This window comes from Bos indicus, chromosome 17 (assembly GCF_029378745.1).
Source record: "Bos indicus isolate NIAB-ARS_2022 breed Sahiwal x Tharparkar chromosome 17, NIAB-ARS_B.indTharparkar_mat_pri_1.0, whole genome shotgun sequence".
Classification (NCBI taxonomy): domain Eukaryota; kingdom Metazoa; phylum Chordata; class Mammalia; order Artiodactyla; family Bovidae; genus Bos; species Bos indicus.
In genome coordinates, this window is record NC_091776.1 from 5,268,843 (window position 1) to 5,284,249 (window position 15,407).

General features: G+C 35.5%; 1 protein-coding gene across 10 annotated transcripts in view; it reads left to right on the forward strand.

The window, feature by feature from the left end:
• Positions 1-15,407, forward strand: part of FBXW7 (F-box and WD repeat domain containing 7) — a 225,205-nt gene that overhangs the window by 150,159 nt on the left and 59,639 nt on the right. The window contains exon 5 of one of the 10 annotated variants that reach the window (XM_070768998.1): positions 888-10,126. The exons of 8 other annotated variants lie outside the window; for them this stretch is intronic. In XM_070768998.1, coding sequence (XP_070625099.1) covers positions 888-911 — 24 coding nt within the window. In that variant the 3' untranslated portion in view covers positions 912-10,126. Of the gene's footprint in view, positions 1-887; positions 10,269-15,407 lie in introns of those variants that run through there. One more of the 10 variants, XM_070768996.1, reaches the window with a different exon arrangement.

Here is a 15,407-nt window from a genome sequence, read left to right on the forward strand (position 1 = left end):
TTATAGGTCACCAGGGCTAAAAATAATGTATAAGATTGAGCGGGATGGTTCCAGAAAAGGATATTTCATTGAAATGTACCATGTTCTTCTGTTCAGTGGTCTTTGCTAAGGCTACTATTAAAGATAACTTCTGTGCTTTAGAATAACAGTTGCTTTTAGAAGATGCTGTACTTTCAAAGTGAAAAATGCTCTCCCCTCCCCCATGTTTCTGATTGGCCTTAAATGACAATTTCTAGGTTTTGAAATCAGATGCAAATGAAAAATGGACATATGAAGAGAATACTGGTCAATTTTAAGAACTAAGTGCCAAGAGTCGTTCATTTGGTTAGCTATAGATGTTGGTGTTATATGTCAACATTATAAATTTAATTGTCAGGAATGAATTGTTTGTACTTTACCAATATACCACCATCTGTTTTAGGGTCTAATGGGTAAAAAATTTAAATATGCTGAGGTGCATTTGTAATGTTTATTACTTAAATTTTCAGTTTTCTGGTTTATTTCTTATTTCTCTCTGTTACCTTTTATAGAAAAGAAGATTAAAACATTTAGAATCATTATTCTTTATCATTTAGAAATCAGTAATCTTATGTTTAATCTTTATTATATTTTTATGTTTCCTTAGAAAAGAACAGAGCAGAGATTGCAAATTAATATCTTATGTAGTGATTTTTTAAAACAAATTTAAATATGTTGCAAATACATGAAAATCTGTAAAGTTCACGTAGAAAATATTGATCCTTCACCTTCTTTTGCAAATGTAAACTGTCTGGCCTCACTGGGTTCATGTGTTTACATGACAGCAGTTAAAATACCTTTTAAGTGGCCTTTCTAGTCCTTAACCCTGACCTGTTTCTCTCCTTTATTTTACCTGCACGCCTCTCTAGGCATTTGAATTTTGCTTAGAATGAAGACAAAGGCGTGATTGTAGGAAACAGAAAAAGTGAGTTGATTTTTCCTTTCTTAGTCACATATCAAACTAGTTTGGATATAAGTCCAAGTCAAAGTAATATGTAACTGCTGTTACTAAGTCGCTTCAGTCGTGTCCGACTCTGTGCGACCCCATAGATGGCAGCCCACCAGGCTCCCCTATCCCTGGGATTCTCCAGGCAAGAACACTGGAGTGGGTTGCCATTTCCTTCTCCAATGCATGAAAATGAAAAGTAAAAGTGGAGTCGCTCAGTCGGGTCCGACTCGAAGCGACCCCATGGACTGCAGCCTACCAGGCTCCTCTGCCCATGGGATTTTCCAGGCAAGAGTACTGGAGTGGGGTACCATTGCCTTCTCCAATATGTAACAGTTTGTCAAGTTTATTATTAAAATAACCAGAGACTTGCTAAACGCCACATTTCTAATGGGCATTATCAAGGTGGGAATTTGTCACCAAAGTTTTTACCAATCTCCAAATACTTACTCATTTAAATTTTCATTCTAGCTCACGTGGTATCTTTTCCATTCTCATTAAATTTTGAAATGAAAGTTCTACTAGGATGACTATTTATCGTGTTACAACAGTAAACCAGTGTTCTTGGAGCTCCCTGTTCGGTAAGATGTTTCAGTTACCTATTGCCACCTAACTGGCACCTCAAAGTTTTGCAAATAACAATTATTTTATTATTTCTCATTGTTTTTGTAGGTTATGAATTTAGAAAGGGCTCAGTTGGGAATTGTCGATTTAGGGTTGAGGTCAGATGGTAGCTGGGGATGAAATCCCAGGCGTCTGGAACAGCTGAGCGCTAGCCAAGAGTCTTTTCCTCCTCGTGTGGTCTCAGGACTTACCCAGATGCAGTCTTTTCACCTGGGTTAGTTTGGGCTGCTTCATGGTATGGTGCCTCAGGGCAGTCAGACTGCTTACAGCAGAGCTACCTTGTGAGTATTCCAGCAAGCGAGAGGGGTATGGAGTCTCCTGCTTACAGCCTATCCTAGGAAGTCACATTCTGTCTTGGTTGAAACAGACTCACTTCTCATTGAAGTAGTGTCACAGTATGCTGTCAGAACAGATTGCAAAGATGGGGGGCATTGCTGTGGCCACCTTTGAGAAGCCCAGTGTGCTATGGGAGGTCATTTCTTTGCTTTTATAACTTTATGTTTTTCATTTGTACTTTATAAAAATCAGACTCAACTAAAACAGATTTCATATGTAATATCTGTATTTTGTGTAATTCCTTAAAATATAAGTGAATGATACCTCACAGTCTTGTCATGATCTTAAGTGAAAGAAATCACGGCCTACTAGGAAGGAACTCAAGTCAGTGTTGTATCCTTCCCTCACATCACTGTACCACTCTGAATTAATACGTATATTTTTTTCTAGGCTCTGTAGCTGCAAACTTCCTTTAGCTCTCCTGTTGATCTCAGAGTCTCCTAGCACCCCTCGACTGCCCCCCTCCATCCTGAGAGCTTTCTGTTTCAGGCATAATCATTACTGTAGGGACTGAATTTTGTCGTTTTCTTTGCTTTTAATCTTTCTTGATAAACAGTGTTTTATTTATTGGGAAGAATGAAAACTTGAGCTGTCAGTTTAGTTAACTTCAGCTATAAAATTAATGTTGATGTTTATCAGATGATGATTTTGTTGACTATGTATTTTGACAGTGTAAAGGGGCTGATGGAATCAGCTGTCAACCCGTTCAAGATATTAAAATATTTTCTATACTCAAAATAATTCTGCACTTAAATTTGAGGTGAATATTGATAAGTGAATATTTATAATGAATAAATTATTCAGTGAATATTGTTAAATCTCAGATGCTGTGATAGTATATTACTATAAATTGTATAACTGACGTCATAGAACTATGTTTACCTCACTCAAAATAACTGATTTTTACTTACAATTACATCAAAAATTCAACAGTGTAGGAAATATAATTATCTCCCCCCTCCTTACTGTTTAATTTCTTAAATTGTTAACACTGTCAAATACCTTATATTTATTTTTCATAGGATAAATTCCCACAATGTATTAAGTCATCAATTTGGTGAACTTCTGCATTATAGCTCAGTTTAATTTTTTTAAGGTATAGAAAAAAACAACAACCCTATATTACTTATGGTACTTTAAAGAAGTATAGTATTATGTCCTTATTTATTACTCCCTGGTCTGTAGCATTTTTCAGAGTTTTTACGAGAGAAATAAATGGTTCATAAAATGTCTTTAGTTTAACTGAAAGATTAATGAAACTTTTGTGCTTAAACTTGTTCATGAAAGTAAGTTAAATTATGGACCTTGAAAGGCTGAAATTAAAGAAGTTTTTGTCTTCTTTCTTGTACTAAAGTTTTATTTGTGAATTGGAGAAAATTAAGTTGCTTTTAAATTACTCTATCATCACATGAAGTTTTTGCATGATTGAAATACCTGTAATTACTATGTCATTTTTGTCATTGTTGACTTAAAGGTGTAGCTATAATAATCATCTGCTAAATTCTTGGAGAGCAGCTGTGTAAGACCAGTTTTAACAGCTGGGGTAACCCAGCACAGACTATAAGAGTTGAACTTGATCTTGAGGCAAGTTATGTTATAGTCACTGAGAACTTCATACTAGACATTTCTGAAATACTTAATTCAACCCAAGAGTTGGGTTTTTGTTTTATCACAAATATTTCTTTAAACGTTTAATGAAAATAGTGAGGAAAAGTATCATCTTGATATTAACAACCTAAAGTTCTAAGGCAAAATACGGGAACAAAATCCAAAGTCAGTTACTCATTTAAAAAAGTCAAATGCACTCCAAATATCACCATTTATGCCAGTTTGGTAAACATGAAATTAAGAGATGCTTGCTCCTTGGAAGGAAAACTGTGAGAAACCTAGATAGCGTGTTAAAAAGCAGAATCATCATTTTGCTGACAAAGGTCGGTATGGTTGAAGCTATGGTTTTTCCAGTATTCATGTATGGACTTGAGAGTTTGGACCTTAAAGAAGGCTGAGCACCAAAGAATTGATGCTTTTGAACTGTGGTGCTGAAGAGGAAGACTTTTGAGAGTCCCTTGGACATCAAGGAGATTAAGCCAGTCAATCCTAAAGGAAATCAGCTCTGAATATTTGTTGGAAGGGCTGATGCTGAAGCTGAAGCTCCAGGACTTTGGCTTGGATGCCAAGAACCAACTCATTTGAAAAGACCCTATCCTGGGAAAGATTGAAGGCAAAAGGAGAAGAGGGTGGCAGAGGATAAGATGGTTAGATAGCATGACTGACTCAGTGTACATGAATTTGAGCAAACTCTGGGAGATAGTGAAGGACAGAGGAGCCTGATGTTTCAGTCGCAAAGTGTCGAACATGACATAGTGATTGAACAAGAACAACCTACGGTTAGGAAAGACTAAAAAACAATGACTTAGATACAGAGAGTAATCTGCCTCACTCTGTATCCCAGAATAAATGAATATGCTTTATAATACCATATTTTCATCTCCAAAGGATATTGATTCTGATTTATTCCTCTTTCAGTTGAGTTCAGTTGCTCAGTTGTGTCCAACTCTTTGTGACCCCATGAATCGCAGCATGCCAGGCCTCCCTTTCCATCACCGACTCCCAGAGTTTACCCAAACTCATGTCCATCGAGTCTGTGATGCCATCCAGCCATCTCATCCTCTGTCGTCCCCTTCTCCTCCCGCCCTCAATCCCTCCCAGGATCAGGGTCTTTTCCAATGAGTCAACTCTTCGCATGAGGTGGCCAAAGTATTGGAGTTTCAGCTTCAGCATCAGTCCTTCCAGTGAACACCCAGCACTGATCTCCTTTAGGGTGGCCTGGTTGGATCTTTTTGCAGTCCAAGGGACTCTCAAGAGTCTTCTCCAACACCACAGTTCAAAAGCATCAATTCTTCAGTGCTCAGTGGTAGTATAATTTTTGGAATCTGGAAATTTTCTGTTTCTGTTCATACAAAAGAGTAAGTCACTTGTTGCTTAAATTCACAGACATAATAAATGATAGTTTCCCTGTTTTTGATATGAGACTTTGAAAACTTACGGTACAAAATTAGAAATACTTACAGGTTAATTTGTATCTTCCCAAGTGATTTGTTTTAGCTGATTCAAGAATAGTTTATGAAAAATAGAAAATCTTTATGCTGCTCATATGCTGTGGACTTTGGTCTGGAGCAGTTAAATCACAGGCCTTCTATATAATAATGAATGAAAGAAGCAGTCAAAATCCAGAATAAGCTGCTGTAAATCTTATCATTGTTGTAAGAGAATTGGAATGTATGGAACTGTAATACATTTTAGAAATACCATATCATTGGTATTTTGTTACATATAGCATTTATATTTTAATAATCTGTGGCTAATGCAAATGTTTAGAAGAAAGATAATCAGAGAGTGATAAGCAGGCAAAATATCTTGAATAGAGAATCTTCTATCACAGCTTCCCCAATATTGAGTTCTTTTTGGATGGATAGTGATATCTGGAATCTTAAAATGTTACAACACAACTACTAAGATGTTCCAGCTTAATTTTTAAATAAAATTTTGAAAAAATTTAAGAAGTCTTTGTAAAAATTGTTGAGGATTGTGTTTTAAAACATTCTAGTCCAAAATTATCATAGCTGGATTTTGCATCTTTGCTTTCTTAGTGATTGTTAAGGTTGAAATGTAATCCACAAAGCTCTATGGTTTTTTTTTTATCCTAGTAGCAATGGCAGCTAGCAGTGTTGAGCACTTACTAATGTAAAGCATTGTTCTGTGTCTCGCTTACATTAACTGATGCAATCTTGATAACTGTCCTGTGAGGTAAGTTCTGTATAGATGAAATTGAAGCATAGAGGCATCAATTTAAGGACATAGCACTAACAAGTGATGGAACCCGGCTTTGAACTATGGCAGTTTGACTCCAGCATCAATATTTCGACTGACTTATGATACTTCCGTAATATTTGGTACCATTTTAAAAAGAGGTTGTCTGTTTTGAAAAATCCCAGTTTGGATGGGGGTTCATAATTAAGATTATCTTTAATGTTTCTAAAAGCATAATTTAGACCAAAAATTCTTTTTCTTGAACACATGGAACCAGCTGCATTTTAAAATATTAGCCATTGGGATTTTCCTACATGTTGTCTACAGTTTCCTTCATTGACTAGGGTTTTCTTCTGTATTTGAAGGTTTTGTATTTTGGTCATTTCCATGCTGATTTAGTGCAGAAGGAAATGGCAGCCCACTACAGTATTACTGCCTGGAGAATCCCATGGACAGAGGAGCCTGGCAGGTTACAGTCCACGGGGTTGCAGAGTCGGATATGACTGAGCACACACACATGCTGATTTAGAACATTGCTTTACAAGTACTGTTAACCTGATTGCTCAGGAAAAAGATGAAACAGTAGTTTGGGAATTAGTACTCACTGTGCTCAATCACTAATATTGTCTCTTTTTCACAGAAGTGTATTGTAGACACGTAATTTAAGTGTTTGCTTGAGTTGCAGTGCTCCATACTATCCAGTTGAGGGCAGCTACTTCCTGATTTTAAAAATGAGTTAAATTAGAATGTCACCGCTTTGTGTGTACCAAAACTTGATATCTAGTGTAAAACACAACATGTAATATACAAAACTGCTTTAATGTTCATTTCTATTATTACCATAAATAATTTCTGATGAAGTAAAACTAGTTTTTCATTTTTCATTTTAATTATCAAAATTAATAATTTTGCCCTCTTAAAAGCAGTAAAATGAGCCCTGTTTATTTTAGTTTTAATTTCCCCAGTCCAAATTCCTTACAATTCCAAATCTCCTCCCCTTTCCCGGCTTTAGGATCAGAATCCAAGAAGATTAGAGAACTTCATGTCATCCTTACCTTCAAGCTATCTACCTGTAAATGCATGTGATTACAAAGTTTTTGGATAGAAAAGGGAAAGCTGATTTTCATCTTTATTATGGTATCTTTATTAAGTGCAAGTTGAAATTGGAGTTGATCTGATTCGTTTTTCTCTACAAAACAGTTAAACAAGTGGAATGTAGTACACTCTTCTAATTTTTCTGGATTGAAATAACACCATAGTTTAAAGTATATCTTCTGTGTGGTTCTAAGAAATGAATTTTGAGGGGTTAGTTAACTAATTTCAGAGATATCACTGAGAGATTTTTTTTTTTTTTTAAGAATAATGTCAGTCTGCATAAAGCTGTATTAACAAAGTAGACACTGATAGTAACTTGGAGGAGGGTATTCTGCGTGAGCAGCTTCAACGAAGGGATTTTCCTAATAAGGAGAAAAAAACACTATACGACTGAAGGTTATTTTATTTTTTTTTTTTTAAAGATTATACTTGTGTTAAGAAATAAAGTGAGCACCGGATGAAATGCCAAGACTAGAATGAGGCTAGAGACACTCATTCTGCAAGGTAGTAAATAGTTCAGTGGGGCCGTAGACGTGTTTCTTAGATATCAGTCTCAGCTTTTTCTGTCGTATCAACTTACGGTTTTCTAGTACCTTCTCTCCTATCCCTAGATCTCTATTGGTTTTTTCCCCCAGTGATTATAGTAGTATTCTTAGTCATTTACTTTTTTATTAAAACATTGTTTTTGTTGTGATTAAATACCTATAACATAAAATTTACCGTGTTTAAGGGTACAGTTCAGTGGCTTTAAGTGCATTAACAGTGTTGTGCAACCGTTAGCACTGTCATCTCCAGAATTGTTTTTATCTTTTCCAACAGAAATTCTGTACCCTTTGAACACTAGCTCCTCATTCCGCATATGAGTGGAATCATACAATATTTTTCCTTTTTGACTGAGTTATTTCACTTATCTTCAAAATTTACCTATGTTATGTCTGAATTTTCTTGCTCTTCAGGCTGAATGATGTTCTTTGTTTGCACCCGTTCGTCCATCAGTGGCTCCTTAGGTGGTTTCCCCACCTCTCGGCTTTCGTGAATAATGCTGCTATGAACACGGGTGTACAAGTATCTGTGTGAGCCCTGGTTTTAGTTCTTCTGGATGTATATCCAAAAGTGGAATTGCTGGATCATATAGTAATTTTTTGAGGAATCTCTCTATTTTCTGCAGTAGCTATGTCCGTCTTACATTCCCACCAACAGCACACAAGGGTCCCAGTTTCTCCACATCATTGCTAACTCTTATTTTTCTGTGTGTGTGTGTATAAGTAATAACCATATTAATGAGTGTGCAGTGTGGGTCAGGTTTTGATTTGCATTTCCCTAATGATTTTTTTAGTGATATTGAGCATCTTTACATGTGCTTATTGGTCTATATATACATATATGCTATGCTAAGTCACCTCAGTCGTGTCCGACTCTGTGCGACCCCATAGACGGCAGCCCACCAGGCTCCCCGGTCCCTGGGATTCTCCAGGCAAGAACACTGGAGTGGGTTGCCATTTCCTTCTCCAATGCATGAAAGTGAAAAGTAAAAGTGAAGTCGCTCAGTCATATCTGACTCTTAGCGACCCATGGACTGCAGCCTACCAGGCTCCTCTGTCCATGGGATTTTCCAGGCAAGAGTACTGGAGTGGGGTGCCATTGCCTTCTCCGATATATCTATCTATCTACTTGGATGAATGCAGTTGTTTACTTTTGTATAACTAAAAATGTCACCTCTGCTAATGATTTTGCATTTTCAAGTATTAATTCATTTTAAATTGTGATGTCAGAGAAGGGTGTACTTTAAGAAAATAGCATCATGGCTGGACCAGGGGTATTTCTTGTGTGTGGATTGCCTTCCCAGCAACCCACTTGGTAATATTTAGTAAGATAGGTCTCTCCAGAATCAAAGAAGAAATCACCCATTTCTGACGTTTCTCTTTTCTAATTCTCTCCATATCACATTCTAAAAATCTATAAATATAGTTGAGAAGAGCGAGAAGTGAGATGACTGGCTATTGGAAGAAGAAAATAGAATGGAAGGAGAGAACAGGCTAAGTGGTTGACCATTGTGAATGCATAGTTCACATCTGTTATCGATCATCTGTTTCAAAACTACTACCCATTCTCACACTAAGATTTTTTAAAATCTTCATAACGTTTTAGTTTGTGGGCTTGCATATGAAATGTAGCATAAAGATTAACGTGGCATAAGTGGTTAATTTAGGAAACTATTTGAGATAATGCTAGAAAGATGAGTTTGGGGCCACTTGGAGGAGAGTTTTCATCTCCAAACTTTATCTTAGGCATTGGGGAACCATTCAGAGCTGTTGAGAAGTGGATTGTATAGCACATTCCATCTCCATGTTTTAGAAAGATATATCTGACTGTGGTATATCAGAGAAATTAGGCCCTAAGTATTTGTGATGAGCTGGTTAGTCAGTATTCATTTTACTTTAGTTACACCACAGGTTATATTTATAAATATTTGGGTTTTAAAATATATTTAATCAGTCACGGCACTGTTATACTTTCAAGTGGAATTGCTAAGTATTTCAGAATTATAGAGCTTGAACTGAAATTTGCAAACAACTAAAATGTCACGTGTTAAGACTAACCTGCAGTGTTTATTATTAACTATCCAGAACTAGAGTTGATTTAATGTCTTAGTGAGTATGAGATAAAGAATGGAAGAGGAAAAGAGCTTACTAAAGACAAACACTTGAAGATACAGTGCTCATTCTGAATGAGAACATTCTAAGATAGGACAAATGTATGTTTATAGTTTTTGAGCATGCATAAATACTGCCCTTAAATTTGAAGCACAGTTCAAAACACTCCTAAAATAATAATGCTGATATTTGCTTAAGAAACGCGATAAATATTCTAAAGAAAATACAGTGATTAACTTTTGGATTTTTATAGAGAAAAGTTTACTTTCACTTTCTAGGGAGTATACCTAGGTTAGTCACTGGAGAAGTTTTCAAAGGGACCTTGTAGCACAGCCCTGCTCTGGTTGTCTTACTGACTTTGTAAGGGAGGTTCACCAGCTGTTTGACTGGCAGGAGCAGGAGCTTTCACTTCAGTAGTTTATAATTCCTGGCTATTCTAGGATAGTTTGCACTTCACCAAGCCTCAGACAGGTCAGGACATTTGGTAGGAGAAGGTTGAAAGACAAAAGCAGCAGGCCTTGGGTTCTCAGCCTTTTTTTTTTAATTAGAAAGTTGTATTTTAGTTTGGTGGTTAGAATTTTTAGTAATGTGCCTGTATTACATGTAGAGAGTATTCATCAGCCAAGAGGAGTTTTAAAATGTCAAAACCGGGAAAGGCTACTCTAAACCATGGCTTGGTTCCTGTTGATCTTAAAAGTGCAAAAGAGCCTCTACCACATCAAACCGTGATGAAGATATTTAGCATTAGCATCATTGCCCAAGGCCTCCCCTTTTGTCGAAGACGGGTAAGTCTCACACATTTGAAAAACAGGAATATTTGTTTAAATGAACTACTTCTGCCTCTTTTGGTGAAAACATGCTTCAAATTTCAATTGATATTTATAACTAAAACTATCGGAGCATTATGTCGCCCCTGAAAACTTCTGTAAGTGACAGTTTTAGTAACATGATAGAGAGTCTTGAGGGCAAGGTTACCTAATTTACCTTTTTGTCTCTCTCATTTATTTTTATGGTGTTAGAATTCTTTAAACTTACTTAAAATTAGTAAATTTAAAAACCATGTTTTGAAATATGTTGGCAAATGCTGAAAACCCAAATTTATTGTGTTTATTTTGTGGGAAAAGTAAAGAGCTGGTGGGACTGTCCTTTAACATGGGAATTACAGTATCTAGCTCTTATAAAGAGTTTATCTGGCACTTGAAGCTAGATTATTTTTAAATCACTATTTTTTAAATTAAACTTAACATAATAGAGACATTACTTTTTGCTGTTATGTAAAATAAAACTAGTGTGCTGTTGTGTGGCAGTTACGATATAGTTTATATATAGACAATCCTGAAGTAACAAACATTTTGTAGAATTTGTACTAATCTGTAATCAGGTTATGATTTTCTGTATGTTCTTCAGGATAACATTCTCATCCCCTCCAAGTTTTGACCCTGTAATTAATGGTTTTGTTGTATTTTTTGAGTTACTTCATATTGCCATTTTGAATTATTAACTAGAGTAATATATTTTAGATCTAGTTATGTTTAGGATCCTGAATACATTAAACCAAAAAATACCTGTCAGAGATGCACATATCCGTACTATTAGTGTTTTAGTCCTTTTTAACTCTCTCCTCTTTTCTTTTAACTGAAAGACAAATATTCTATTAAACAAATAGGTTAACTTATAATACCTGAAAAATATTTTTCCTCTTTATTTGCTGGGACTTAAATAGTCTTTGTAAAAATACGTTTTCTAATTACTTTAGTTTTTGAACTGTTTCTACTTCTACTCCAAATAAGTGGTAGCCATGTTGAAAAGCATTTTAAGTAGGTTTTAAATGTAATACAAATTAAACATTGAATATAAAATATAAATCTCTCTGTCCCCTCATTTTCTTCTTTACTATGTTTTCAGAAAGTGTTTCTTTTTTTCTTTAAATCTTTTCTTCTTTCGCTTTGTCACTTTTATAACTTCTGAATGAGGTCACTGCTCTGATTTAAGCATTTACACAGAGGCCTCTAGTAGCCTCTTTAAGGTCATTAATAAATTATTTTTTATTTTAATACTTCATCAATACAAGTAAACCATCAAATTAAGGAAAATAAATTGGAATTTTTTAATTGAGGGGTTAAGATACTGTCAATCAAGATAATTTTTTTCTTGTTAAATATTTCTAATAAACTTAAGTACAGTGTATGACGGATTACTTCATTATGTCACAATGCATGTTTTCTGTCTTCATCTTTACATGAAACTTAAAAGAATCAGGAGCAGATTCTATTAAGAAAATTTAATAGACAACTTGAAGGCTTTCCTTGAGGGTTTCCTAGGGTCACTATTCAGTTCGACTTTTCTAGGTTACTGTTAACGTTAAATTATAGCCTGGCATTTGTAATTACAGAAGAGTACTAAATTTGAAAAGTAGAATTCGAACTAGAACATCATTCTAAATTAGGGGAAGATAGTTAGAAAACAGAATTAACACACTCATTTTTAGACTGCCTGCCAATAATTTACTATTGCATAACTCATTGACTCTGACTACTAGAAATATTAGAGGGCTAGTGTAATTATATCCCCATCCCCTCCTTTTTGCAACTGGTTAAGTAGCTTTAAATTGATTCACATGTTCTTTGTTGTTTAACTTACTTATTTTCCCTTAGTAATGTTAATGATAGACACTTTAAATGTATTTTTTATCAAAGATTTTGAAAAGACTTCTGGTGTTATATGTAATTAATCATATTTTGTATCTAACATCCAGTATATCTTTCATTTTTAATCAGATTATTATACACTGACCACATGTGTGTAGATTTCTCTGTTTTGTAGGCCATTTTTTTCTTCTAAGTAGTGAGATAATACTGTGTGACCTCTTACAAGACTCTGTGTAGGTTTGACCCGTTAAAAGTTGAAAAATATGATATTGCCCCTCCATTCATCATAGGTGTTGATCTATTGAATGTTTGCACAATAAAATAATTTTTTAAATTGTGAAAAATTCTTTGGAATAGTTTTCATAACTACAACTTCAATTTATAGCTCTTGAAATACTTTCACGGAATTAATTTACTCCATCATTAAGTACTATCAGTACTGCTAGTCTAATTTATTATTATGTAAATGATTTTGGTTTCTAAAATAACTGATCATCCTTTAAAGGGAGAGAAAATTTACAAGAAAAACTTGGTTTATAAAATCACTGGAAAATTGTTTTATTTTTCTTTGAAATTGGAGTGGTAATATGTATTTCCAATATGGTAATACTGTATTTCCAAATCCTAAGATACATTATTTTTCTACATTTTAAACATATATGAAATTAGGATATGTCTTGTTGGAATTTCATAGCTTATCTGGCACCATTTTTTGCTTTCTGATGATAAGAGAAATAATAGTATCTTGCAATTAATAATAGTATGTTGAAAGAAAATTCACTTTAAGGCTTAAATCTTGAACTCTTTTTGTTTTTGTTTGGAGACTTTTAAGCATTTACAACGTTCTCATGAGGGTATTCTTCAGTGTTACTTTTTGGTAGAAATTTCCAAATGACATGAAATTCATGGTTTATATCCAGGCTTTTAAAGATACCTGGTTGACTGTTGGTTTATAGAAAAATGTGTTTGAGAGTGCATTTATATTCTTGGATTTGAACCACATGCCAGTTGTGTAGCATAAGCAGCAGCAGCAGAGCTGAGTAAGGGAATGGGGTCAAACTGCTGGTGGAAGCTGTAGGGAGGTGAGCGGCAGGCAGTATGGTGCGGATGAGATATATGGACCATATATCTCAGGCAACGATGAGATATAGGACTAGTTTTCTGATAGTCGAAAATAATTTTGTAGTGGTTATATTCTATACCAAGTTCTGTTTAAAGTACCATGTCCATGTTTAAAAATAAATGCTTTGCTTTAAAATGAAAATGGAGATAAAATTAAAATAGAACATTTGTGTCATTTGAGAAAATATTTGAGTTAATATCACTCTGTGTATTGTTACCATTGCATACATGCATGCTCAGTCGTGTCTGACTCTTTGTGACCCTATGGACTGTAACCCACCAGGCTCCTCTGTCTTTGGGATTCTCCAGGCAAGAATGCTGGAGTGCGTTGCCATGCCCTCCTTCAGGGGACTTTTGTGACCCAGGAATCAAACCTATGTCTCCTGCATTGCAGGCAGATTCTTTAGCGTTAATTTAAGTCAAGGGTCCACAAGGGTCCTTTTTTTGCAGAGGGCCGGCAACTATTTTGGGCTTTGTGGACCAGATAGTCACTATAGAACTACTGAGCTCTGCCATTGTTTGAAAGTAGCTGCCATTGTTTGAAAATGGACATGATTGTGTTTTAATAAAACTTTATTCATGAAACAGTGACATAGGTTTTTAGGATTACAGTACTACCATAGTAAATCTTCTTGTGCATACATCTTTTTGTTTGAATGTAAGTTTCAGTTAACAGTAAAGTTTTAGAAAGATTGTTAGAGCCATAAGCCTTTCATTCCTTTAGAAATGTTGATTCTCTCTTCTAATTCTTTTGTAGCTATGTAGAAAAAAATGTTTATGTGCCTAATCACTAGAATTTTTACATACTACTTATTAATTTACCTTCTCAATATACAGTTGTTGGTTAATCGCTGAGTTGTGTCTGAATTTTTTGTGATCCCATGGACTATAACTTGCCAGGCTCCTCTGTCCATGGGATTTCCCAGGCAAGAATACTGGAGAGCTTGCCATTTCCTTCTCTAGGGGAACTTCCCAACCCAGGGATCAGACTGCATCTCTTATATTGGCAGGAGGATTCATTACCACTGAGCCCCAGGAAAGCCTTGCTATCATTGTAAAATAACCTACTAAATACACTGTGTATTCTCCAGCCATTTTATGTATTTTAATTAATTTTTAAATGTTTGTTAATATTGTAAGTTAGGTATTATCTCCACTTGGTATACTTGAAAGCCAGGCCTCAAACAAGTTACCTATCCCCAATTTTCTTGGTAAATAGTAAAGCTGGTGTTTAACCTCAGGACTCTCCAGTGCTACAGGTAGTAGCTATTTTCTTTCTACTATGTTTTTTGACCTTCTTTTTAAAATGAACTTAAACTGTTTTCAACCACTGTTTATATTTTGAAGGGTAAGCCTGGGAACATATCAATGTTGACATTGTTTCTTTGACAAAATCATTCAAAGCTTCAAATAATTGACCTAAAGATAACTTTGGTAGCATATTATTTTTATAGATTGAGTATTTTTTGTGTACTCTCTTTTTAAAATGTTTCATTTGTAAAGTTATCCCACAGATGATGCAGTGATTATAGTCATAAAAAACTAGAAATATTCAAAGAGTATATATGTTTATTGTCTTTATAAGCTGAGGGATGGTACCTGATAAAGAAAAAGTTATTCATAACCCTTGTTAAAATCAAGACAGATGTTCAGGAGGACTGTCGTGGTACATGTAGGGACTGTGACTATTCTGTGCATGCTGCGTTGCTTCAGTCATGTCCGACTATGTGCGATCCTATGGACTATAGCCTGACAGGCTCCTCTGTCCATGGGATTCTCCAGGCAAGAATACTGGAGTGGGTTCCCATGGCCTTCTCCAGGGTATCTTCCCAACCCAGGGATTGAACCCACATCTCTTTACATCTCCTGCATTGGCAGGCAGATTCTTTACTGCTAGTGCCACCTGGGAAGGGACTTCTACTAGGGAGGCTTGCAGTAGGGGAGGCAGATTGGGCTCAACTCTTACAAGTACGAATTTACAGCCATAAAGCAGGTTAGAAGGTCAGATGGTAGATAATTACTAAAATATCAGGGCTAACAGGATGACACTGGTTAAATGAACTAATCAAGGTGGTCAAACATCACCTGGGGGACGGGAGACTGGCGAACCCAGCAGATATGGAGGGGAGGTTCGGGTCCCGAGTGTGATCAATA